The sequence below is a fragment of the Schistocerca americana genome, chromosome 5, assembly GCF_021461395.2.
Source record: "Schistocerca americana isolate TAMUIC-IGC-003095 chromosome 5, iqSchAmer2.1, whole genome shotgun sequence".
In the NCBI taxonomy this organism is placed as follows: Eukaryota; Metazoa; Arthropoda; class Insecta; order Orthoptera; family Acrididae; genus Schistocerca; species Schistocerca americana.
The window spans coordinates 584,539,610-584,566,729 of record NC_060123.1 but is presented as its reverse complement, the minus strand read 5'-3'; the positions used below and the strand labels follow the sequence as shown (position 1 = coordinate 584,566,729).

General features: G+C 42.4%; 1 protein-coding gene across 1 annotated transcript in view; it reads right to left on the bottom strand.

Annotated features, from left to right (window-relative positions):
* The window catches only part of LOC124615500 (monocarboxylate transporter 12-like), a 204,558-nt gene that overhangs the window by 135,773 nt on the left and 41,665 nt on the right, over positions 1-27,120 (bottom strand). Inside the window, exon 2 of the mRNA XM_047143450.1 lies at positions 1,979-2,079. Coding sequence (XP_046999406.1) covers positions 1,979-2,068 — 90 coding nt within the window. The 5' untranslated portion in view covers positions 2,069-2,079. The remainder of the gene's footprint in view (positions 1-1,978; positions 2,080-27,120) is intronic.

Here is a 27,120-nt window from a genome sequence, read left to right as displayed (position 1 = left end):
ATGAAATTCTTTTTCCACAGAAATAGTACTCTAGAAACATAAAGAGACTTTGACAAAGGTTAGTGGTCGCCAAAGTAATAACTGCGGTTTTCGAGACGTGGCCGCAAAGCAAGCTCAGCGTAATTAGCGATAATGTGTTTTCGGTTTTTTCTTTGTCTCCACTGTGCAATGCCTTGTAAAATGGCCAGAGTTAGATTACATCCTATTTTTGCTCACAGCTGATGTATACCCCTATAAACAATAGTGCGCACTGTAGCCTTTTACAAACCCATGCGCACGATGCATGCTTATGAACTCTGACAGATGAATAATTACCTCACCGCTCGCAGTTAGATTACTGATGACATCAAAAACTCGGATAAAACCTCCTGACAGCAGCTTTATCTTTATGCATTGTCAAAGACATTCTATTAATTAACAGATATATCAATCATTCGAACTGTATATTCGTATGTAACATTTTCAGTAATCTGAGACAACATATTCCAATATCCAGAGCATTCCTCTCCGAGTAGTGGGTGATAATAACTGATAAACTCTTCATCCGCCTTAACATTATTTCCCAGTATACACATGTAATTAACACTTTGCGCCCTCCCTCCTTACAGCATTATTAGATTTTATGGCTTCTTAAATTTAACTTCAACTGCTCGGTCTGATGGAACTAGATCTTATGCGTTTGAATAAGAATCAGCCAAAAGTTGGCAACGCGCGACCATATGAATGAGAGGTACACGTATTAGGAGAATGATTACGAAGGATGTATATATATCATGAGAAATGACTGTTTGGTATATTTGACAGTTTAAGTGAAAGATTTACTACTGTGAGCAATTTTGCGAGGCTGAAGACATGAGGGATAACGTGTTATTTGGCTGCCACAGATTGTGTTATTGAGCAGAGCTCATGCGAGCGAAGGAGTCCGAAACAGTTATCGACCTGAGAGCCAGATATAGTGTTGTGTCGTGACAGAGTGAAAAACTTGGATGGCGGACGTACCGCACAAAGAACAGACATACTCCCTGATACATAACTGAGGAAGACGATTTTATTTGAAAAAGAGGTCATCTGCAGTGAGTTTATTTTGCTGCAAGAGTTATGTTTTTAACAATATCTACTTTTTGTGGTCCAGCGTGAACAATCAGTCATGTGTTCATTATTTTGCTTAGCTTCCTTCCCCCACTGTTAGTTAAAGTATTCCAGTCAGAAAGGCAAAGAGTAAAGTTTAATTTACGAAAATGGAATAAAGGAGGATGAGATAGTTTGCCGCGCAGTGGTTTATTTCAGATACATGCAGTTCGGCACTTCACTTTCTTGCTGCGTGCCGACAGAGAAGAGACAAGGTACCCAAGTAACAACATTTTGTGGGGCCTAAATGAACCTTTTGAGAGACAATTTGGGACAATATTCATTTACAAAATTCCATATGACATGAGTTCGTGTGTTTTTCCTACAGGGTTTATTTTTGTTACTCAACAGTTAGCCATTGTGTGTGATAGTTTCATCAGATAGCCATTCTATGTATTGTTTATAACTATTGTTTATGTTCAGTCTCATTTACAGATAGTCAGATTCAGTTTACATCAACTGATATCGAATACATCAACAGTAATTTCTCTAGTTATGTTCGTATTTAAAAATAGGGAAGTAAAGGCGATTGTAGATCAGAATACATGGGAATTTAAAAGTACTTGCTTTCACATTGCTAGCTGGAGGTATTGTCACATAGTTTCCTAAGTCTACGGCCAAATAAGTTTCACACATAACTACCGTTATTTATCATAAAATAGTCTAACGGATAACATATCATTTTCGATAGAATGCCCTCCACTCTAATACTTTCTAGCGTGGTGTTCCAAACAACTGTATTACCCTTTTTTCCTCAACTACACCTCTATTATTCGGCCTAGTATCATACACAGTTCACAACTGCTATAGGATTAAACAGAATTGGCAGGAATTGGCAGGAAGAACTCACGTGACTGAGAAAGACTCCCAGAACGACGATCCAGCCCCAGCCGCCGTCAGGGGGCACCAGCTCGTACTGAGGCGTCGATGATGCCGTCATCTCTGCCGCATCTGTAACAACACGGAAACGACGATGTAATTTATGTTCACTTTGGCCATCAGGAATGCAACGCTCCCTCAGGTGGACAAGACGGAACAGAAACTGATGGCTGTTGTCGAATGATTGGCCCAGTGGTTCTAAATCATGATAACGAAGTGGTGGATTGATTGCTGTCCCATCTAAGCAAACAGGTTAGTTTTCCCCCAAGTGCCTGTAGAGGAAACGCAGGTTTGGACTTTTAGAGCACCCTCTTGGCTGGTGGCGGGATTAGGCATGGAAGCCTCTGAGGCAAAATCTCTCTTACTCGTTATGACAACGATAAAGCTAAGAAAAAATGTTTATATATCGTTTACTTTCCAGTATAGACCTACATGGAGGCATCTAGAGAAACAAGAAATGTCCTCCGAACAGAAAACTGAGGGTATATAAACAGCAAGATGACACTGGCAGAAACGGATCGAACAGTAGGCAATACAAGAGGCATGGACAATTCCATGTCAAATCAACAAGTGCTTCAACCTGACCCTCTCAGATTTTTTTTGAAATTAAGTATGCATATATTACTCATAAATCATGACACAAATTATTTTTTTCACATTTTTCTGAGAAAAAGTTACCGAGTAATGGACCTTCAAAAACTGAAAAGATGACAAATTTTTGACTCACAGAACAATGTTGTTTCTTTACAGCTCGTGTTCTAATTAAGTTAGAACAATAAAATTTACTTCATTGGAAAGCTCTTTTAAAGAGCTTTTATATGATACCAAACATCATTAGTTTAATATATATACAAAAATCGTTAAAAAACAATATTGTTGATTTTACTGAATTTTGAAAAACTGTATTTTTAAAATTCTCAAAAAAATAGATGTGAAAGATACACTTAACATCTACATATTCTGAAAGTTTCAACTTGGGATGAGCATGGGATCACTATCAAAAGCAATTTTACATTAAGGGTAGTGCTTTAAAAATTCGTAAAAACTAATTTATTTTAGATATTAGGCCTACTTCTCACCAGCTGTATGTTGTTGTAAAATGTGGAAATTAAAAATAACTTATAATTGACAAAAGAACATATGTTTTACGCTTCTGTAATTAATAAATACAAAATGAAAACTTAAAATAAATAAATAAATTAAAAATCACAGAAAAATGAATACCTGAGATCAGACCTAAATTCAGTTAGTAATTACTATTATTTACAAACAAGCGTCCTATTAGTGCACTTCTTCAAACTTCAAACTAATCAGTCTGTTGCACATCAACATTTATGCACTGGATAACTTATTGTTCGCCCTGTAGCAGCTTGAGGGTTCACGATTGCCACTTCTTCCTTACTGTTTATGGAAAGAATGTCTGGATGAATCGGAAATGTGAAAGATGGTGACGGTCCATGTGGATGTAAGAAACTAACTGTGATTTCATCTTTCTCCTAATTTTTTTCAAGGACACAGGTTAACCACCAGTGTCCATTATAATCACAAGCAACATATCCTTTTATGTCTTTGACCGGTATTGTATGACTGTCAGAAATTGTCACCAGTTCAATTTTACTATCATCAGAGTTTTGTTATTATTTTGTCCTTGCTAAAAGGAATAAAAGTGTGAAGTTTTTGTGTCCCTACAATTTTGCAGCATTTCTCAAATCTCTTCATTTCTTCATTTTTGTGATCTTCTTTAGTAGCAAATTTGAAGTTCATTCCTTCTATGTTATCCTTGGCAAACATATAAAGTTGTTTTGGTGTCATTATTTGATCACTGTATGGCCGTTGCAGACTTGCTGGAGCTGCAAGTCGTTTAACTGTTCCACCAACACCATCACTAGCTCCCTTCCCATGCGAGGTGACTGAAAAATGCCATGCAGCTTCAGTTTGGAAATCTTCTTCATGATGGCACAGGTTGATAAAGTTCTTCCTATTTTTATAATGAGCTGCTGCTCCATCAGAGAAATAATATATTTTTCTTGGTTTTCTACCGAATTTAACAGTCAGGAAGTCCATCAAGTACGATTGGAACAAATTCACAGCAACAGTGTCATGTGTTAGGAATTCTGATATGTTTACAAGACTTGTGTGCTCGAGTTTGTTCCCATCCTTGTAATAAGCAACAATGGGATGAATAGTTGCTTGCATGTTTGTCCAGTGATAGCCTTGAACTTCGTCCTGGATGACAAAGGAGTAATTCTCAGAAAAGTCACAGATCGCTAAGATCTCGCCTTCTCTAACTTAATTTCTCAGTCTCTTTTGGAAGATTGATTGTTGACTAGCAACAAATGAATGTCGTGTAAGCGATTTTAATTTATCAAAAAAAAACAATCAATAAAGTTGTCAGATGATTATCAATATCATTAGTATTCAACAAATCTTGTAAATATGTCTTGAATGTTTCTGGGCCAGGGCAGAATTTACATTCACCAAAATGACAAGCAGGTAATGACGGATTACATACAACTCTTGCAATGCAGTCTTTGTAAGTATTTATTGGATTGTCTTCATCCTTTGTCGGCTGAGGAATGTTACCTCCAGTCAGCATGAGTTTGAAGTTTTGATGGGTAGTACACACACAGACACTATGTGTACCACTACTTCCAGCTAAAACACAATTTTTGGGACGTGGGTCTACAAACTTCGAAAATCCAATGTGGAAACTCTGGACGGTTGTCTTTAAAGTTCGTGTAAATTTCTTTCAAATTGCTTAAAACTAGCCGTTTTTGTACTTGCAGTCTTTCTCCGTTATCTCTCACAAGCACAAAATCTTTTTTCCCAGGCATTCCCGTGCTTATCTCATCAGAACAATAAAAGTTACTAACAAAATCAGCAGTTGTTTGATCAAGAGTCTTGCCAGGTTTTGGGTTTGGTGAAGACAAAATTCCCTTGGCCTTCACCAAATCTTTTACTCTTCGAGCCATGTCATTTGTTACATTAAATTCATCTTGAAGCTTCTTAACACTCCAGCTTTTAGGTAAAATGGTAAGAATTTCCATCTGTTTACTTCGAGATGTACATGTACGAAATTTATCTTTTAGCTGACTGATCATCTCAGATTCTACATGATCATGTACCTCTTCTTCTTTTTCGGAAGGAAGCAATAATACCTTTGTTTGAATTGTTGAAGTTAATTTAATTAGTTTTTCCTTAGGATATTTTGCTTCACACAGTTGTTTCTTCTTAATTGGCGATTCTACCTTTCTAAGGCCTCACTTGCTGCAATGTCTTGTACGTCACTATCACATAAAAGCTTTTCACTTTCTTGTTTCACCACACAATACAGTAGATCATCATCATTTTCTGTGCTAGACATATCACAAATTTCTACTCTTGCAATTTTTCTATGGCAGTTGTCACACACTTTTTGATTTAAAGTTAAGAAAGGTTTTCTTGCTATCATCCATTGTGAAACAGGCCGTAAGTTTTTCTTGTGGTAGTTTTGGCCCTTTTCATTAAATGGATTATAGCACAAAGCTGAAATTTTAGGCATTTTATATTTCTCAAGTGAACAAACTAATTAAAAAAATGTTTTTGAAGTTGAATGCCCCAGCTTTCTATATTCGATACTGCACAATATTACTTCTCTATTCTTTCACTTCCTGTAAAAAAATATTTCACTATGTTAATAGTATGCAAACATTAGCTGGTTGTAGGCATACAAATTTACAGACTCTTATGAGGTTTGTACAAAAGTACCTTTAAGCTAGATTCAAAACACATTTCAGAGTTAATCACATAATTTCACTACAGCTGCCTCACAACAAAAGAACGTGTGGGTCACTTTCAACAATAGGTGAAAATTGCTGACAATATTAACCAGAGATAAAATACTGAATAGACTGCAGATAGTAACACCAAAGAATCATTTTATATATAATCTTTAAAATGAGAGATGGCTTCCTTTTTTTCCCGTGGTTTTACAGCTATTAATAAATAGTTAGCATCAAAGTTTAATAAACAGTTATTCATTTCAAAAGTACGATTTGTGGACCATGTAACAAAATCTAACACTGTAATATTTTCATATGTAGCAAAATAATAGAAATTCACGTATCTGACTGTGATTTTGGAGAATTGTGGTAAACATAAAATTGCTTTTGATTGTGATTCCATGCTCATCCCAAGTTGAAACTTTCAGAATATGTAGATGTAAAGTATATTTTTCACATCTATTTTTTTGAGAATCTTAAAAATACAGTTTTTCAAAATTAGGTAAATTCAACAATGTTGTTTTTTTAACAATTTGTGTATATATATTAAACTAATGATGTTTGGTATCATATAAAAGCTCTTTAAAAGAGCTTTCCAATGAAGTAAATTTTATTGTTCTAGCTTAATTAGAACACGAGTTATAAAGAAAACAACATTGTTCAGCGAGTCAAAAATTTGTCATTTTTAAAATTTTTGGAAGTCCATTACTCGATAACTTTTTATCAGAAAAATGTGAAAAAGTTAACTTGTGCTACTATTTATGAGTACTATAGGCATACTTAATTTCATTTAAATCCAAGGGGGTAAGGTTGAAAACGATGGTTTCATTTGTTGATTTGACGTGGAATGACCCGCATTTACAGTATATGACTTAAGAACTGACGTGACCAAAAGTCGAGCAGGAAAAATGACAACAGATGAAACGAAAACTATGGAGGAATGGGAAAACTGTTTCGCAAATCTCTTGAATGTGGACGACACCATCAGCAGCGTTGCGACAGCAGCATCTGAAGAAGAAGTGGAAGAATTGTACAGAGAAGACGGAGTAACAACGTCAGCTGCAGATAATGAACTGTGGGGGATTGAAGAGGTAGACGAAGCCTTAAAAATGATGAAGAGAAGAAAGGCACCAGGAATAGATTGCTTACCTGCAGAGATGCTGAAAGAGGGAAGAGAGATCCTGCAAGAGACTGTACGACTTAATCTGTTTAATTTGGAGGAGAGGACCCGGGCAGAATGGAAGCACTCTGTCATTTGCAGAATACTAAATAAAGGAGACCCAATGAGATTAAGCAACTATAGGGGAATTAAACGACGATAAATAAGACCGCTTCAGCTGTATGACAAATCTTTATTTCTGATACAACTACACTCCTGGAAATGGAAAAAAGAACACATTGACACCGGTGTGTCAGACCCACCATACTTGCTCCGGACACTGCGAGAGGGCTGTACAAGCAATGATCACACGCACGGCACAGCGGACACACCAGGAACCGCGGTGTTGGCCGTCGAATGGCGCTAGCTGCGCAGCATTTGTGCACCGCCGCCGTCAGTGTCAGCCAGTTTACCGTGGCATACGGAGCTCCATCGCAGTCTTTAACACTGGTAGCATGCCGCGACAGCGTGGACGTGAACCGTATGTGCAGTTGACGGACTTTGAGCGAGGGCGTATAGTGGGCATGCGGGAGGCCGGGTGGACGTACCGCCGAATTGCTCAACACGTGGGGCGTGAGGTCTCCACAGTACATCGATGTTGTCGCCAGTGGTCGGCGGAAGGTGCACGTGCCCGTCGACCTGGGACCGGACCGCAGCGACGCACGGATGCACGCCAAGACCGTAGGATCCTACGCAGTGCCGTAGGGGACCGCACCGCCACTTCCCAGCAAATTAGGGACACTGTTGCTCATGGGGTATCGGCGAGGACCATTCGCAACCGTCTCCATGAAGCTAGGCTACGGTCCCGCACTCCGTTAGGCCGTCTTCCGCTCACGCCCCAACATCGTGCAGCCCGCCTCCAGTGGTGTCGCGACAGGCGTGAATGGAGGGACGAATGGAGACGTGTCGTCTTCAGCGATGAGAGTCGCTTCTGCCTTGGTGCCAATGATGGTCGTATGCGTGTTTGGCGCCGTGCAGGTGAGCGCCACAATCAGGACTGCATACGACCGAGGCACACAGGGCCAACACCCGGCATCATGGTGTGGGGAGCGATCTCCTACACTGGCCGTACACCACTGGTGATCGTCGAGGGGACACTGAATAGTGCACGGTACATCGAAACCGTCATCGAACCCATCGTTCTACCATTCCTAGACCGGCAAGGGAACTTGCTGTTCCAACAGGACAATGCACGACCGCATGTACCCCGTGCCACCCAACGTGCTCTAGAAGGTGTAAGTCAACTACCCTGGCCAGCAAGATCTCCGGATCTGTCCCCCATTGAGCATGTTTGGGACTGGATGAAGCGTCGTCTCACGCGGTCTGCACGTCCAGCACGAACGCTGGTCCAACTGAGGCGCCAGGTGGAAATGGCATGGCAAGCCGTTCCACAGGACTACATCCAGCATCTCTACGATCGTCTCCATGGGATAATAGCAGCCTGCATTGCTGCGAAAGGTGGATGTACACTGTACTAGTGCCGACATTGTGCATGCTCTGTTGCCTGTGTATATGTGCCTGTGGTTCTGTCAGTGTGATCATGTGATGTATCTGACCCCAGGAATGTGTCAATAAAGTTTCCCCTTCCTGGGACAATGAATTCACGGTGTTCTTATTTCAATTTCCAGGAGTGTAGTGTCGCAGCATTAAACCCACGTATTCAGGGATCCAGTATAATTCGTTCCAAACGTTGTTGAAGATGTGGATCTAACGCCGCGAAACTAGTTGGATCAGAAATAAAGATTTATCATACAGCTGAAGCGGTCTTTTTCATCATAGCTCAATTCGACAGTACAAAATTTGGGGCCACAGAGGGATTACCTTACTATCCACAACATACATGATCCTTAGCACGATGAAGCAGCTAACAGGATACGTCGAGGAAGTACTTCGATTCCTACAAGCAGGTTTTAGAGAGGGAAAATCAAGGCAAATGCTATCAAAGAGCTGGGAATTTCGCAGAGATGTTCATTGTTCCAAGATGCGTATGGTAGTGGAAACAGGCAAGCAATATGGCAAGAACTGGAAAGGGCGCAGGTTCCCAGGAAACTAATAAAATTAGCACAAGCACGTATTCAAGAGACAAAAATCATAAAGAAGGTGAATGGAAAGACATCAGAGAAATTCAATGTGAAGTGTGGAGTGCAACAGAGAGACTGCCTCTCCCCCCTTCTCGTTATGCCGGTTCTGGAAAGAGCACTGAGAAAGATAGCAAGCCTGGAGACAGGAATACCGCCAGGTAGAAGTATCAAGACTGTGCTGAATGATTTAGTTTTAATAGCACTGAATGAGCAAGATGTGGTTCAGATGACAAGAATGTTAATGGGAGAGGCAATGAGGTCTGGATTGAGGATGAATATGAATAAGATCGGATACATCGTAGTGGAGAGAAAAAGCACACAGTTTTAGAGGTAGATGGTAAAATTTTTGAAAGAGAGAGAGTTCAGATATGGAGGCAAGACTCAGTGAAAGGATTGAGGTGGACCATGAAATAATGGCAAGAATCCAGAATCTACAAGACATCAATGCAGCCTGCTGTCTTATGCGAAGCAGAGATCTTCATTACGACACAAAAGATCGAAAGAAAACTCCTGAAATTTGAGAGTGCTGTTCTGAGACAGATTTTTACGCCAATGAAGGGTGGAGACGGCAGGAGAAAAAAGAATAACCGCGAATTGGAGGAGTTGTACAAGTCGCTGGACATTCTGGATGTGTTTGGAAAGAGGAGACGGAAGTGGCATGGGATCGTAGAGAAGGCCAGATTGCCAGCCAGGTGGTGGATCATCACATCATAGGCGCCAGATCGAGGGGAAGACCACAACTGAGGTGGAATGACGGGTCAGAGAGGATATGTGTATGATGGGAATAGCTGGAGACGACTACATGAATCGAGGAAGATGGAGGAGGCTGACTGCGGTTCGTGTGGCCACCCTAATAAGTAAGTTTTTTGTCCAGTCCCTGTTGCATATTTATACAGTATGACTAGCTTCGATCACCCCGGATCATCTTCAGATTTATGTAGCTGCACCAGCAAACCCACTGTCTATGTCGATACTACACGCCAGGATAGCGTCAAAGCTAAGGATTCGAGAGGATCGATGTTCTTAACCTGACTACTTTGGCATGATCGATCCGCTTGTTGCCACGCCATGTAGCTGTTAGCCACGCTGCCTGTCGAGGTCTTTGCCAGTCGTCCATGGCCGTTTAACCGTTCGATACGGATGATGAAATCTTCAGCATGTTACAGACGAGTGGTCTAGCTTCATGTTTTTAACTACAACAGAGTAGCTATGTTCAAACACATTATGGGAATTCAGTCGGTGACGCCTTCGACAAACACCTATGTTTCGACAGGTGCACACCCACCATTGTCAACACACAAATGCAACGAGAGAGGGCTCTGTTTAAGAAAATTTACAACCTCGGTATGCGCGACAGTGCAGAAGGACCACACACACACACACACACACACACACACACACACACACACACACACGCACTCACGCTAACAGCGCATGGGAAACATGAACACTTAAAACTTTCTGTACGAGTTCTGACTTAGCCCATTTCTCTGTACTTAGTTGACGAAAATAAATTATTTTCACATTCAGAAGAGAAAGTTAGTGATTCAGATTTCGTGAAAAGATCTCGCCAAAACCAAAAACATTTGTTTTAATGATTGGCACCCCACCTCGCTTAATATACCCTTGAGACTTCCTTCCATATTTAGCGATAATACAAATCAGCTACCCCTCTTCGGACTTTTTTGATGTCCTTCGTCAATCCTATGTTGTAAGGATCCCGTTCTTCACAGCAATACTGTAGCGGAGGACGGACAAGCGTAGTGTAGGCAGTCTCAAAGTAGACCTGTTGCACTATATAAGTGTCCTGCCTACAAAACGCAGTCTTTCGTTCGCCTTACTCAAAACATTGTCTGTGTGATCACTCCAGTTTAAATTGTTCGTAACTGTAATTCGTACGTATTTAGTTCAATTGACAGCTTTTAAATTCGTATAATTTATCGTGCAACCGCAGTTTAACGGATTTCTTTTCGTACTCATGTGGATGAGCTCACATGTTTCCTTGTTTAGAGAAAATGTCCATTTTCGTACAATATAGATGCCATGTCTAAATAATTTTGCAATTGGTTTTGATGGCTTTACTAGAGGTAAATAACAAAATCATCCGCAAACATAACAGAGCTGCTCAGATTATCTCCTAATAGTTTATACAGATTACGAACAGCAAAGGCCTGTAACTCTTCTTTGGGGAACGCCCGGTATCACTTCTGACGGGAAACGACGAATCCTTCGCATAGTTAAAAAAAGATACTCCATATACATGCAATTTGATTAGAAGATTCTTTGGAGGAACTGTGTTAAAAGCATTCTGTAAATCTAGAAATATGGAATCAATTTGAGATCCACTATCAATGCCACTCATTACTTCGTGCAAATGAAGAGCTAGTCGTGCTTCAAAAGAATGATACTTTCTGAATCCGCACTATGTGTCAACAGACCGTTACATTAACTCTGTCGTTCAGTTATTTGGCCAGAAGAAGAGCAGTATTCCAAGCTGAATTTATGCGAAAATCTCCGTCTCTATATATAAGGTCACTTGCTGATTTAATCTCAACTGCTTCCATAATAACACTATCCCAACAGCTGTAAGTGCACGCCACTTCTCTGTGTCGTTGCATTCTAGCGAATGACTGTAGTCAAGAGAATGTTATGCAGTGACAGATCTGCTCAGCTTTTGTAAGCGTGTGTAATGCTTATGCTCAATACACTGCTCCTGCACTGTTCTTGTGGTGTGACCAATGTATGACATGCAACAACTGCAGGGGTACGGTAGAGACCCGTCAAGAGCAAACCAAGTTCATCCTCTACAGGCCCATAAAGGGTCCTCATCTTAGATGGTTATTGAAAAACACACTTCACACATCGCTTCTGCAAAATATGACCAATCCTGCTGGAACAGTTACCTGCGTAAAACAAAAAGACTTACGTGTAACCTCATTATTTTAATCTGTCAGTCGAGTCACATATTGTCCATAGCGCACCGTGTATTTGATCGGTTTTTCACTAAAGCCAATATGGACAGAGTTGACTTTGAGGTGGCCAAACGAAACTGACAAACTTTCAGGGTCTAAGGTGACATGAGCCCCATGAACTAAGGTGCGAAGTACCCCTTCACGCTCAGCCGGATGACGAGAACTATCAGCCTGAAGATACAAATCATTGTGAGTTGGCTTCCGTTAAACGGCATGTCCCGACGAACCATCAACCGCCTGGCTGACCGAAATATCGAGGAACGGAAGGCTGACATTCTTTTGCACCTCCACCGTGAACCGAATATTAAGGTTAAATGCATTCGATGATCTAAAAAGTTGTTCAAATTCTCATTTCCATGAGGCCGAACAACATAAATATCGTCTACATACCTGAAAAAGCATTCAGATTTTAATGTTACCGACGTCAGGCCTCGTTCTTCGAAAACTTCCATAACCAGACTGACGTTATTGGTGACTAAGGCTCCGCACCCAAATTCCATCTGTCCTTTCATAGAATAAAAGATGAACAGAAACCAACCCTTTTAGCATAGCTTTGTCAATTCAACATAAAACCTAAACTCAGTTAACCGAAGAATCAGACGTAACGCTGCTTGGAGCGGCGCCGAATGAACCCTTACCTAGTGCTGAAGTTAGCATGTGGGCGTCGTCCTCCGAATCTCTCGATCCCAGCTGTCAACAATGGCAGTCAGCTGATCTTTTTATCTGCTGGCTAAGTGGGATGAGATGACGCAGAGCTAAGCGTGACAAATGCATGTGTGCCTCGTGTGACGGCAATTGCAATGAATCAGACCTTTTTCGGAATGCACTTTTTCCTCACACTGGTAGAACACTAGCTCTCTACAGAGCTTCACATCGTTGTAATAAGCAAAGTAATACGCTCACTGTAAGTAATTGCTGAAGTCACTTGTTGAAACGCCCGAGCACTGCGCAAAGTATGTTTTATCTCAGTGCCAAATCCTTCGCTACTACAACACTCTATACGTTGAATGATGACTGAATTGTATGCTGTATTTATAGTACTGTTTTGTTATTTCTGGTATTGCTGTCATAGAAAATGAGACACTGTATTTCGAAACGAATTATTTTATCTACATATAAAGAAACAACCCTAAGCACTCTGTAGGATACCACGTTGCTGTAGATCAGTTTTCCTATTATATTTTGACAACTTGTCTATTCGTTTCCCTAAGGTGTGTTGGGCTACATGTCTCGCTTGCTGACAGCCTGGACTGTAATTGCACCCCGTTTTCCGTCTTGCTATTCGGGTGTTAAAACTGTTACATAGGAAGGGACGATAGCATGAATTTTTTATGATTGTGCTTGACCTAAAATGTCCGTGCAAAATATTTTTTTGGTATTTTTAGTAAAAGTGGATCGTTGTCTCGGTCAAGTGTATTGGTGTGGGGAGTCATGAGCAGTATTACTGAAACTGATGGACTTCAAGTCTGCGAACCGCTGTCCATAACAGAGACCGTATCCTTGTCTTAATAAGGGAGATTTGTTTCTAGCCTGCTTCTGGGGCGTTCCCCATAGCAGATATATGATCCAAAGAAATATAAAGAAATTCATCACCGAAAATTACTGTTTACGTAAATTAAAAGATTTGTCTCAGTAGCTTGTATATCTATACTCCGCTAGCCTCAGGATATACGTCTGTAATACCTGTCACCTATTTGTGAGTGGCTTGCATTAAGAACAATCGTTACCGCCTCTCCCATTCCGCGAAATGTATGCTGCACGAAGTATTATGTTGCCTGACGCTAGCTGGAAAGCAGGTTCTCGGAACCGTAGGAGTACACCTCCCACTGATGCACAACACTTCTATTCAAGCCAGCAGCCACTGTAGTATGATGTAAACCTCTACGTTTACCAGACGAAACTATGAAGTAATGAGTCACTTTTTTCGATTTTTTTGTCAATCTCTTCTATTACGTTAAGCGTCCCAGACTGTCGAGAAATACTCGAGACCCGTCGAACATGAACCTGTTTGCATTATAGTTCCTCAGATTTCCTCAATCAAATCTCTGTGAGGCATCTGCGTTTCCTGATACTTGCTTTATGTGGTAGTTTCAGTTCAGATCGTCCCAGACGCATGCAAGTGGCAATTTACAGTTCATGCTCTTTCCAGTGACTGATTGCCAACCGTGTCATCGAACAATGTTGTGTCATTCTGTCTGTTTACGAGCAATAATGGCCGGCCGGTGTGGCCGAGTGGTTATAGGCGCTTCAGTCTGGAACCGCGCGACCGCTACGGTCTCAGGTTCGAATCCTGCTTCGGGCATGGATGTGTGTGATGTCCTTAGGTCAGTTAGGTTTAAGTAGTTCTAAGTCCTAGGGGACTGATGACCTCAGAAGTTAAGTCCCATAGTGCTCAGAGCCAACGAGCAATAATGTTTATTTGAGCGTCGTTCCTCGACAGGTCGTCCTGCATTTCGCTACAATTTTCTGGTTTTTGGACTTTCCTATTCATAACAGCACCATGCACAAACCGCTTCATGAAGCCCCAGATGTTATACAGTAAATTTGTACGTATTCCGCAAGCTTACTGGTAAAAAAAGGTAAAAAAAGGAAAAAAACAAAAAACATTGGCTGACTTCACGTTTCACACTACTTTGCAGTATTGGTTTTGATCATGTTCTAAAGATAATGATCCATGATTTTTATAAACCGGGTGAAAAGTGATTTGTTTTCAAGTCCTTTGTGAATAAATGTGATTTGTTTTCGTGTCCTTTGTGAATAATAATGATTTTGAAAAAGACACACTTTTACGCCCTAGAAAAAAAATCAATGAAAATAGTTCTCAAGTAATTACAAATTGAATATCTCATGTTCTATCACAGCACAACAGTGTTCATGATCAATCATTTTCTTTAAGATACGTCAGCGGAAATGAAGAGCACAAGTCTTTGTGAGAGGTCCATGACAAGTATCAAACAGCTGCCAAACGAATCAACAAAACCGCCCTGCTTTTCAACGTCCTTATGGTGGACCTAGTTGACACTTTGTCACAATGTGTAAGAATTCTGCTGTACATTGACGGTCTGTATATTTATTCAACGAGTAATATTCTGTCTGATCGCCGGCCAAATATGTACCAATCTACGTGCAGAATAAAAATACAGGTATCTTTCGACACCGTCATGTAGGTAGTCTTCTATCAGGTTACTTCTCTCTCGAGAAGACGTTAAAGCTTGGACTAACATGTCCTGACTTTTTTAAGGCAGGAGACGAGGTACTGGCGGAATTACAGCTGTGAGGACGGGGCGTGAGTCGTGCACGGGTAGCTCAGTTGGTAGAGCACTTGCCCGCGAAAGGCAAAGGTTCCGAGTTCGAGTCTCGGTCCGGCACACAGTTTCAATCTGCCAGGAAGTTTCATGGCCTGACTTCTTTGTTAGGACTGTAGGTCGGTTGTACCATGCCACTATTTCGTATTTGTGCCTCCAGCCACGGAAAGAAATGTCGTGAACGGCAAGGGCGATCGCGATATCTCTCTGAATAAACCCGCTCTATCCTGGCGACATTCTATGATTACTATACAGGGTGACTTGAGAGGAAAGATACATGCATTCATCTGCAACCAAAGATCTTATAGGCCCTATTTGTTTACTTCTTTCTTTCGGAATTTGAAACACATGTGCTTTGTAGTTACTGCTATGTTGTTCTATTTCAGTGCCGAGAATAAAGAAATTTTACAGCAAATGGAGGTTTCAAGGCAACCAGTTCAAAGCAACATCGAGTAATACACATCATTTGGTTCAACAAATACCTACAGAAACTGGGTGTACAGGAACATAATAGACCTGGCTGTTATGGGGGCAGTTAACTCTAAGGACAGAGATCTTGCAAATAAAAATCTTCTTAGGAGATGTCCCCATGGTCTCTCACAGAATCCCTACGAAAGCTTCAACAGCTGTAGGGGGAGAAAGCACCGAGAACTGTATTTGTCCAGCCGACAGTGCTGAAGATTGTTGTAATGGATGCAGGAATAACTTCCAATGATACACATACACCGATAAGAGAACACATGATGACCACTGCTCACTACGACGTTGGATGCCGCCTGGTGGTGTTCCGACCACACGACGCGGTAACAAAAGTACTTAAGCGGAGCAGATAATGACGGGTGATGACTCTAGCGAAGATGTGGGCTGAAAATGGGGAAATCCATTGAGACAAGCGACTTTAACAAAGGACAGACTGTTATTACGGAGAGCCTGCGAACAAGTATCTCGAAAAAGGCGATGTTGGTCGACTGTTCACGTGCTACTGCCGTGAGCATCTGCGGAAAGAGATAGGACAGAGAAACTATTACGAGGCGCTAAATGGTTGGACGTACACAACTGTTCACAGAACATGGGGTTCAAGGGCTTGTCTGCAGATGGTGGTCTGTGGCATCTATGCAAGATGCTGGTGCATGCCCCAGTGTTTCGGAGCACACCGTTCTTGGTACATTGTTGAACATGGCGCTCCGCAGCAGATCACCCCTACATGTTCACATGTTGACCCAACGACGTCGTCAATTACGAACATGAGACCATCGGGATTCGATCGTCGATCGGTAGAAACGTGTCGACTCTTCGGGTGAAACACAACTTTGCTACACTAGGTCGATGGTCGCCCCTACAGACGCCGTCTTCGAGGTGACCGACGGCTCGAAACGTGCAGCGCTCCATGGACGCAGGCTGGTGGGAGCAGTATTACGTTATGGGAGACATTTTCCTGCGCTAGCATGGAACCTGTGGCAGTAATCGAAGACACGCTGACAGTTGCGAACCAGCTGCATCCTTTCATGTTTAATGTCTTTCCCGACGGCGATGTCATCTTTCTGCAGTATAATTACCCGTGTCTTGATTTCTCGGCGACAAGATTCGTGTGATGTAAATCTTATGGAACCCACCCGGGCCGCTATCGGCCGCCAGAGCCACATAAGCAAATCAGGGCCCCGTTATTTACACGAATTACGTGAGCTGTGCGTAGACATCTAGGGCCGCATACCTCCACAAACCTACCAACAAGCGGTATCAGTGACGTACTTCGTTCCAAAGACTGTCAAAGAAGCCATTTAGCGGTGGTCATAATGTTTTGGCTCATCAGTGAATATACAGAATTTTATAATGGTAAATTTGCGGTATAAAGTAAGCTCTAGCCTGACTAACTACAGTGTTTTTCACGGCACTGTCAGTGCAGAGAAGTTTATTCTCGCGTTTAAGCGTTACCTCTGTTTGCTATCTCTAGATGAAGACAAAGAGCCGAAGTTTGTAAACAGTGCGTCTTATTCAGTCGAGTGAAATACAGCGCTTGGAATCTTGCGTAATGGTGTTCCGCGAAACAAAGCCCTACGAGCTTTCTTTAGATGAGTTGAAACAACTTAGCTGTTTTTTTTCCAGTGAAAGTAACTTATTTACACATGTTTTATTCAGGTGACGGACCACAATCTTTTTTAATATAACAGTTCTCAATTTCGCTCTGTAATGACGATTTTCAGACCTGAGCAGACAGTTTACTAATCATATCGTTAGCGTAATTATGTAAAAATGGTGTACCCACAATAATGAACTAAACAAACTTCGTTGTGTGCATACAAAATTTAAGTACGACATACTCAGTTGCAATAGACACGCTAACGCTATGAAGGAAATTATTGCACTGGACTCTAATATCTTCCTCGTAGAGTCAGTATGTCTATTACAACTGAGTATGTGATAGTTCAGTTTTATATATGGGAGGAAACTTGTTTGGCTCCATATTGTGACCGTATCAGTTTTACATACAGCAACTCGATATGATTAGCAAACAGTGTCTACTCAATTCTGAAGATCATCATTACGGACCGAATATTATAATGTGATATATTAAAAAAAAAGAATTGTGATCCGTAACAAGAATAATCCGGTCACTGGTATAATTTTTCTGCGGTTATGTCACCGCTCGTGAAAATAACTAAATTATGATGGAATATACACTACTGGCCATTAAAATTGCTACACCACGAAGATGACGTGCTACAGGCGCGAAATTTAACCGACAGGAAGAAGATGCTGTGATATGCAAATGATTAGCTTTTCAGAGCATTCATACAAGGTAGGCGCCGGTGGCGACACCTAAAACGTGCTGACATGAGGAAAGTTTCCAACCGATTTCTCATACATAAATAGCAGTTGACCGGCGTTGCCTGGTGAAACGTTGTTGTGATGCGTCATGTAAGGAGGAGAAATGCGTACCATCACGTTTCCGACTTTGATAAAGGTCGGATTGTAGCCTATCGCGATTGCGGTTTATCGTATCGCGACATTGCTGCTCGCGTTGGTCGAGATCCAATGACTGTTAGCAGAATATGGAATAGGTGGGTTCAGGAGGGCAATACGGAACGCCGTGCTGGATCCCAACGGCCTCTTATCACTAGCAGTCTTGATGACAGTCATCTTATCCGTATGGCTGTAACGGCTTGTGCAAACACGTCTCGATCCCACAGTCAACATATGGGGACGTTTGCAAGACAACAACCATCTGCACGAAGAGTTGGACGACGTTTGCAGCAGCATGGACTATCCGCTCGGGGACCATGGCCGCGCCTGCCGCTGTGGTCTAGCGGTTCTAGGCGCTTCAGTCTGGAACCGCGCGACCGCTCCGGTCGCAGGTTTGAATCCTGCCTCGGGAATTGATGTGTTTGATGTACTTAGGTTAGTTAGGCTTAAGTAGTTCTAAGTTATAGGGGACTGATGTTAAGTCCCTTAGTGCTCGGAGCTATTTGAACCATGGCTGCGGTTACCCTTGACGCTGCATCACAGACAGGAGCGCCTGCGATGGTGTACTCAACGACGAACCTGGGTGCACGAATGGCAAATCGTCATTTTTTCGGATGAATCCAGGTTCTGTTTACAGCATCGTGATAGTCGCATCCGTGTTTGGCGACATCGCGGTGAAAGCACATTGGAAGCGTGTATTCGTCATCGCCATACTGGCGTATCACCCGGCGTGATGGTTTGGGGTGCCATTGGAAACAGTCTCGGTCACCTCTTGTTCGCACTGACTGCACTTTGAACAGTGGGCGTTACATTTCAGATGTGTTACGACCCGTGGCTCTACCCTTCATTCGATCTCTGCGAAACCCTACGTTTCAGCAGGATAATGCACGACCGCATGTTGCAGGTCCTGTACGGGCCTTTCTGGATACAGAAAATGTGCGACTGCTGCCCTGGCCAGCACATTCTCCAGATCTCTCACCAACTGAAAATGTCTGGTCAATGGTGGGCGAGCAACTGGCTCGTCACAATGCGCCAGTCACTACTCTTGCTGAACTGTGGTATCGTGTTGAAGCTGCATGGGCAGCTGTACCTGTACACGCCATCCAAGCTCTGTTTGTCTCAATGCCCAGGCGTATCAAGGCCGTTATTACGGCCGGAGGTGGTTGTTCTGGGTACTGATTTCTCAGGATCTATGCACCCAAATTGCGTAAAAATGTAATGACATGCCAGTTCTAGTATAATATATTTGTCCTATGAATACCCGTTTATCATCTGCATTTCTTCTTGGTGTAGCAATTTTAATGGCCAGTAGTGTATTTGGACTAGCGTCCCAGCCACCTTCTCCACGTGCCGCGAGTTCTGCTGTTGTGTCTGCTCTCTGTCTGGATTCCAACCAGACTGTGAACTACAGTTGGTCTTACAGTCGAGTCGAACCCCGACGCCCACTACGGCCTTTGATACTCACCTGTTTTTCAGAGCTGGCGCTGATATCTACATCTACATCTATATTGATTCTCCGCAGGTTCAAATGGCTCTGAGCACTATGGGACTCAACTGCTGAGGTCATTAGTCCCCTAGAACTTAGAAGTAGTTAAACCTAACTAACCTAAGGACATCAGAAACATCCATGCCCGAGGCAGGATTCGAACCTGCGACCGTAGATTCTCCGCAGGAACCTTAACATACAGTTGTGTCTAGTTCGTGGTTTCTTGGGTATCCATTGCATTCGCATCGCTGTTCGTGACATATTTTCTGTGCGCTTTTTTTTGTTACCGTTTTTACTCAGTGAACATCATGTCATCTGCAACTGTGTGAGCGGCTGCTAGTAAACAGATACTAAAAGGTGAACTTCGTATGTCAGCATTCTCAAAAAAGTTCTGCAACAATAAATAGGGTAGTATGAAAGTATCCATAGAAAACTATATGTCAAAAAACGAATAGTAAAAATGTAATAATGTGCCACTGTGTTCGTATAACCATCCTAATTTCTGCATGTTTTAGATTTTAAAAAAACCACTGATGATTTGTCGCCAAAACTATTTTCGGAGAATAAAGAAATAAACGAATAACAAGTTGCTTTGCATCAAGGCCGACTAAATTTCTGATATTGTTGTTTTTCTATGTAAACACAGACCAAATGGAAGACTTCCAAGATAAAGTTATTGTTTTTTATTCCTTGAGAATTATGACAAGAAAACTTGCATGTGTCTTAGCAAGCGACGTCTGTTTATCTGTTAGTGAAGGAGATCAATGTTGTACAAACATAACTGATAGCATCAGGATATTATTTTTTTATTATTTTGTGTCCCTCGTACAGTGTACAGAGGCCAGGCGTCTTGTTTGAGACCTGTCCCATCGCAGAACTTGATTCCTTTGACACAGTTCCCAGCGAACTAGGAATGGAACAGCTAGATTCTTCCTTGGGAATATTTAGGAGAGGATTTCCCGATATGCCTTTAGTATCGCAACTTCGCACTGCGACACTGGGGGATTTGGGGTTATTTTTAATTTGTTTCTGGTACAATACGTCCCAGACAACAGTATGAACGCCTATACGTGTGTTTTTGCGTACTGCACGAAATTAAAGCCTGTCTCTTGCTTGACAAGCATACCTGTTTAAAACTGTGGACGCGAGCCGCCTCGAGGTATTTGCCCCAGAAGAGACTTTTTTGTTTTACTGTTTCTTCATTCGCCGTGTTCCACGTCGGTGTACAAAAATTCACTGTATAAGCTATTGGAGGCAGACAATGGCCGCCAAAAAGCAAGAGAACAAGTCAGGGGATCACATGGCCGGAAATCCTTTGCCACAAAATTATTGAAAAAATTCTTTTGAAGTCGCGGAGCAGCGTAAACAAGCTGGTGAATTCTTCCAGACCTGTAGGATGAGATCCAGGCAACAAAAAACGCATGACGCGTCTAGATGCAGTCCAGATTCGCCCAATCTGAATCCCTTGGGCTTTGGTCTGTTAATATATGTAGGCGAATTACTTTATGCATCGGGCATTCGAGGCGTCTTGGTTCTTTGAAAATGTGCGATATATTAAACACGAAACTTTCCGGCAGATTAAAACTGCGTACCAGACTGGGTCTCGAAGAGGTAACATTTGCCTTTCGCGGGTGAACGCTCTACCGACTGAACTATCCAGGCTCTCACACCTACACTTCCAGTAGTACCTTTGTCTGCTTTCCAAACTTCAACTCGCCCTGCATACTTCGTCGGACTAGCACTGCTGGAAAATAGGATAGAGGGAGTTACTAGCGCAAGTAAAGTTGCGAGGGCGGACCGTCGGTCGTACATTGATTGCTCAGTGGGTAGAGCGTTTACACACGCAACGCCAAGGTTTCATATTCGAGTGGCGGTCCGGCATACGGTTTTAATTTGCGAGCAAGTTTCATATCAGCATACACTCTGCTGTAGGGCAATAATTAATTCTGGAAGTTTGTAGATGCACGAGAAGGACTTTTGTATATTTTCCTTTAGTTGACTGCGTTGTGAACAGCTCCTACGAGCTAGTAATTAGAAACAGATATGGTGAAATTGCACAACTTTGTTCCAGTGACAACACAAGCTGTGTTCGGTGTAAGAACTACACCCCTAAATTTTGTCCAAATATATATGATAAAACCTGCGAAATTCATTTGGTTATTTATTAACTTACATTGAGAGCTCTCAAGTCTGATCTAACGGCCTGACACTCTTGACAACTTCTCAGCTATATTTGGGTCACTCTGTAACGTAATGCGCTCGGAACTGTTGGAATTCCCTAATGACCTGCATTGTGAAGTCAAATGAATGGCCCGTTCCGACTATAGTTGGTTCTGTAATACTGCCTTTGGCTATTGTTACTTCCAAGTCATTAAATATTACGTAACGGTCAGTTGCTTAGAGTGTCACTTCTTCAGGCACGAGACCGATTAGTTGTAACACTGTCACCGACGAACATTCTCAACAGTTAAATCGAGAACAGTTTGAAACTTTTAAAACAGAGAACGGTAATCAGTAAGCTAGCCGAGTTTCTTTGCTGTTTCTGCTTGCATATTAATTATCAGGTTATCTTCTCTGTTTGCCGTCGCAAGCTACGACATAAGCTGTTTGGGCAATTTACTTCAGGCGAGATAACAGGGCTGGCACAAGAATGTTTGATCTTTACATGACTTCAGTGTTACACATGGTCGCCTGTATTAAGAATACAATATTTTAACAGTTACACTGGGTACTGCAGTTATGCAATGCATATCTAAATACTTTTTTCATACAGTTCATGACCGAAATCGATCGTCTGTCATAAAAACAAAATAATACAGCGATGTGTTATACGATGCAATATTTAATCTTTATCAAAGCTTCCAATAATTTTCTGATGTCTCTGGGACGAAATATCGTGCCAGAAAGTCGATGGGAACAGACTTGACCTCATCGACATTCTGCCACGATATTTCGGCCCAGAGACATCCGGCCATCTTCAGGTGAGTGGGAAACTATTGAAGAGCCCAGGTGCATCCACAGTATTTATGCCGAATCGTGCGCATGCGAAATGTGCTGGCGTCTTTCGGCGCATGCGTCCGATGATTAACGCGCGGGACAGCCGAGTGGTTTGTTCTCCCCTCGGTGGTGGAAATGAAAAAAATGATCGTGTGACACTGTCAGCCGGGAGGCCCTGTCCGGGGAAGTTCGCCCGCCGAGTGCAAGACTTATTTCAGTCGACGCCACACTGGGCGACTTTTGTGCCGGGATGAGGATGAAATGATGATGACAACACAACACCCAGATCCCGAGCGGGGAAAATCTCCAACCCAGACGGGAATCGAACCCGAGCTCGCTGCACTGTAGGCAAGCACGCTACCACTTTTCTTGTTTTGTTTTTTTTATGAATATTGCCGGGACCAGCCGCACAGTCCTCATCTGCAGCGCCTTGGACCGTTTATTTTCTTTCTTTTTCGCTTTAGCACTCTTTCTTTCTTTTTTATTTATTTACGCTCTATCCATCCTTTTTCTTTAATTCAGAAAATTGTACACTATCACACAACGCATTTACGGCACTGCCAGTGCGTCGAGGTCCAAACCCCTCCCACCCCTTTTTTCATGTCCCCTGTTGAGTCATAGCACTAAGTGTGCAGAAATCTTAACACAAAACTCCCATTCTCCGATGTAAGAAAGAGAAAGAAACCTCTTCTCTGAGTAGAAACTGAACGCTGATAAAACTTAACAATTCTTCTTGAATCACACAAATACTCTGGAAGTCGAACACGAGTAATTCTGAACAAAATGTTTTGAAAAAAAAAAAATCTCTTCGTGTAACATAGAAGTTCCGGAAGCAAGGTAATAGTAAATAATAAGGAGAACACAAGTGACTTTTAATTTTCTTCTGTTCGTTCTCGTTCAAGGTGTTGTAGTGGTTCCACATATTTAACCGACACCCATTCTTTCAAAAATGATCTTCAGCATGTTGCCGTAGTGCTTCTTGTGGTTGCGATACGTGCTGATTTTTGCATATTCACGCTTCATGTAAACGCGGAATTCTATCTAGTTGTCCGACCCAAGTTTGTTGATGACATAGGCTCTGGCTCGGAGCACTATGGGACTTAACACCTGAGGTCATCAGTCCCCTAGAACTTAGAACTACTTAAACCTAACTAACCTAAGGACATCACACACATCCATGCCCGAGGCAGGATTCGAACCTGCGACCGTAGTGGTCTCGTGGTTCCAGACTGAAGCGCCTAGAACCGCTTGGCCACAACGGCCGGCGTTGATGACATAACTAACATATTTTCCCAGTAACCAGCTAATGGCGTTGGTTTTTAATTTCGGAAAGTATGTCATGTCTGGTCTCAGGAGGAGCGATGGCGTTATATATTCCGTCGAGGATCTAGTGAGAAAGGCGATTTGTTGCCTGATCCAATTCCAGTTATTCACATTGCCGCCACAGGTGAATCGGTGGATGAATGTATCCACCAGATTGCATTTTCCACAAAGGTGTGTCTGGTTTAAACCGATCCCATATAGTCTCTCGTTGGTGCTGATGCCATTGTTAACTGTTTTGTACCATGTGGAAATAGCGTCTGTAGATAGCCCGGCATAGTTGATGTTCCGCCATACAGCTTTCCAGTCACAATTAGGGGGTTTCGTTTCAATTTTGTTTCTGCCCTCATTCAACTTTCTTTCAAGTATGATGTCGCGCGCTGTGATACGTGTGTTGCTTCTGATTTCGTCACTAAGATAACTTGCTTCGAGGAAAAAATTTCCCACATAATGCAGACGGACATTAATCCTTCGCACATCAATCGGTGCTTGCAGGCTATGGGGTGTACTCAGCTAAGCAGGCGGACTCGGTGGGGGAAGTAAGAGATATGTAATCACTGAGCATCGAATGACCCCGTCGATTCCGCTGTAACTGGATAATTTTAGAGAGAACGGCTAAACTTCACGCCAAATAAGGGAGGCCGTGCACAGCTGTAGTGACAAGAAGCAATGAACTGAGGATACTGATGACCATTATAAATCAACTACGTTCTTTGCAAATACCGGAGTGTCTTCTAAAATAGGCAGACTGCTCAGGAAAAATTAAATGAAGGTTATCTTCTGTCCAGCAACGAAGAGCTTGGCCTTGGATGGATCCGTTATAGACGACTTACAACTGAAAAAAAGGGGGCGTTTACAAAATTTCCTGTGAGTGTGGTGCTGCACGTATAGGCCAGACGACACGAACTACCAGAAGTGTTGCACAGAACACTAAAGGTGCCAGTACATTTCGCATGCGCGAGATTCGGCATAAATACCGTGAATGCACCTGGGCTCTTCAGAGATTGTATACTCACTTGAGGATGGCCGAACGTTTCTGGGCCGAAATATCGTGGCAGAATGGCGATAGAATCCAGCTGCACACCCGAAAGTTATTAGAAGACGACAGAGGGATAGAGAAACAATTAAAATCGCCCAAAAGAGGAAAGGCCGCTGGACCTGAAGAGATACCAGTTCGATTTTACACAGAGTACGCGAAGGAACTTGGCCCCCTTCTTGCAGCGGTGTACCGTAGGGCTCTAAAAGAGCGTAGCGTTCTAAGGGATTGGAAAAGGGCACAGGTCAACCCCGTTTTCAAGAAGGACGTCGAACAGATGTACAGAACTATAGACCTATATCTCTAACGTCGATCAGTTGTAGAATTTTGTAACACGTATTATGTTCGAGTATAATGACTTTTCTGGAGACTAGGAATCAGCATGGGTTTCGAAAAAGACGATCGTGTGAAACCCAGCTCGCGCTATTCGTCCACGAGACTCAGAGGGCCATAGACACGGGTTCCCAGGTAGATGCCGTGTTTCTTGACTTCCGCAAGGCGTTCGATACAGTTCGCCACAGTCGTTTAATGAACAAAGTAAGAGCATATGGACTATCAGACCAATTGTGTGATTGGATTGAAGAGTTCCTAGATAACAGAACGCAGCATGTCATTCTGAATGGAGAGAAGTCTTCCGAAGTAAGAGTGATTTCAGGTGTGCCGCAGGGGAGTGTCATAGGACAGTTGCTATTCACAATATACATAAATGACCTTGTGGATGACATCGGAAGTTCACTGAGGCTTTTTGCGGATGATGCTGTGGTATATCGAGAGGTTGTAACAATGGAAAATTGTACTGAAATGCAGGAGGATCTGCAGCGAATTGACGCATGGTGCAGGGAATGGCAATTGAATCTCAATGTAGACAAGTGTAAAGTGCTGCGAATACATAGAAAGAAAGATCCCTTATCATTTAGCTACAATATAGCAGATCAGCAACTGGAAGCAGTTAATTCCATAAATTATCTGGGAGTACGCATTAGGAGTGATTTAAAATGGAATGATCATATAAAGTTGATCGTCGGTAAAGCTGATGCCAGACTGAGATTCATTCGAAGAATCCTAAGGAAATGGAATCAGAAAACAAAGGAAGTAGGATACAGTACGCTTGTTCGCCCACTGCTTGAATACTGCTCAGCAGTGTGGGATCCGTACCAGAAGGGTTGATAGAAGAGATAGAAAAGATCCAACGGAGAGCAGCGCGCTTCGTTACAGGATCATTTAGTAATCGCGAAAGCGTTACAGAGATGATAGATAAACTTCAGTTGAAGACGCTGCAGGAGAGACGCTGAGTAGCTCGGTACGGGCTTTTGTTGAAGTTTCGAGAACATACCTTCACCGAGGAGTCAAGCAGTATATTGCTCCCTCCTACGTATATTTCGCGAAGAGACCATGAGGATAAAATCAAAGAGATTAGAGCCTACACAGAGGCATACCGACAATCCTTCTTTCCACGAACAATACGAGACTGGCGTAGAAAGGAGAACCGATAGAGGTACTCAAAGTACCCTCCGCCACACACCTTCAGGTGGCTTGCGGAGTATGGATGTAGATGTAGATGTAGAAGAAGGAACACGCCAGGAAAATTTCAGATGTTTATCAAAGCTGTCCGTCACACGCTACACAAAATATTTCTGAAAAAAAAGGACATAACACTTGTGTAAATCTTGCTACTGAACCGCTACGTACGTGATTAGCTAATCATTCCCCACAGGCTTTCTGTAGTCCACAGATATGGCGGTTGTATAACCACCTTAGCCAGTGGGCACGACTGAGCACAAAAGACAAGAATGGTGACAGGTGCTAAAAATCCAAAAACAACATCTATCTCGTACAGGAAATTCCGGTCGCGATAAGCTCCAAGCAGGTAGGTGACGGTTGTATTACTATCTTAGCCAGTGGACAGGACTGAGCACAAAAGACAAGAGCGGCGATAAATCGTACAAAACCCAATAACAACATCTTTTTATATACAGGAAATTTCGGTCGCGATAAGGCCCGTGCAGTTAGATGACGGTTGTATAACTACCTTAGC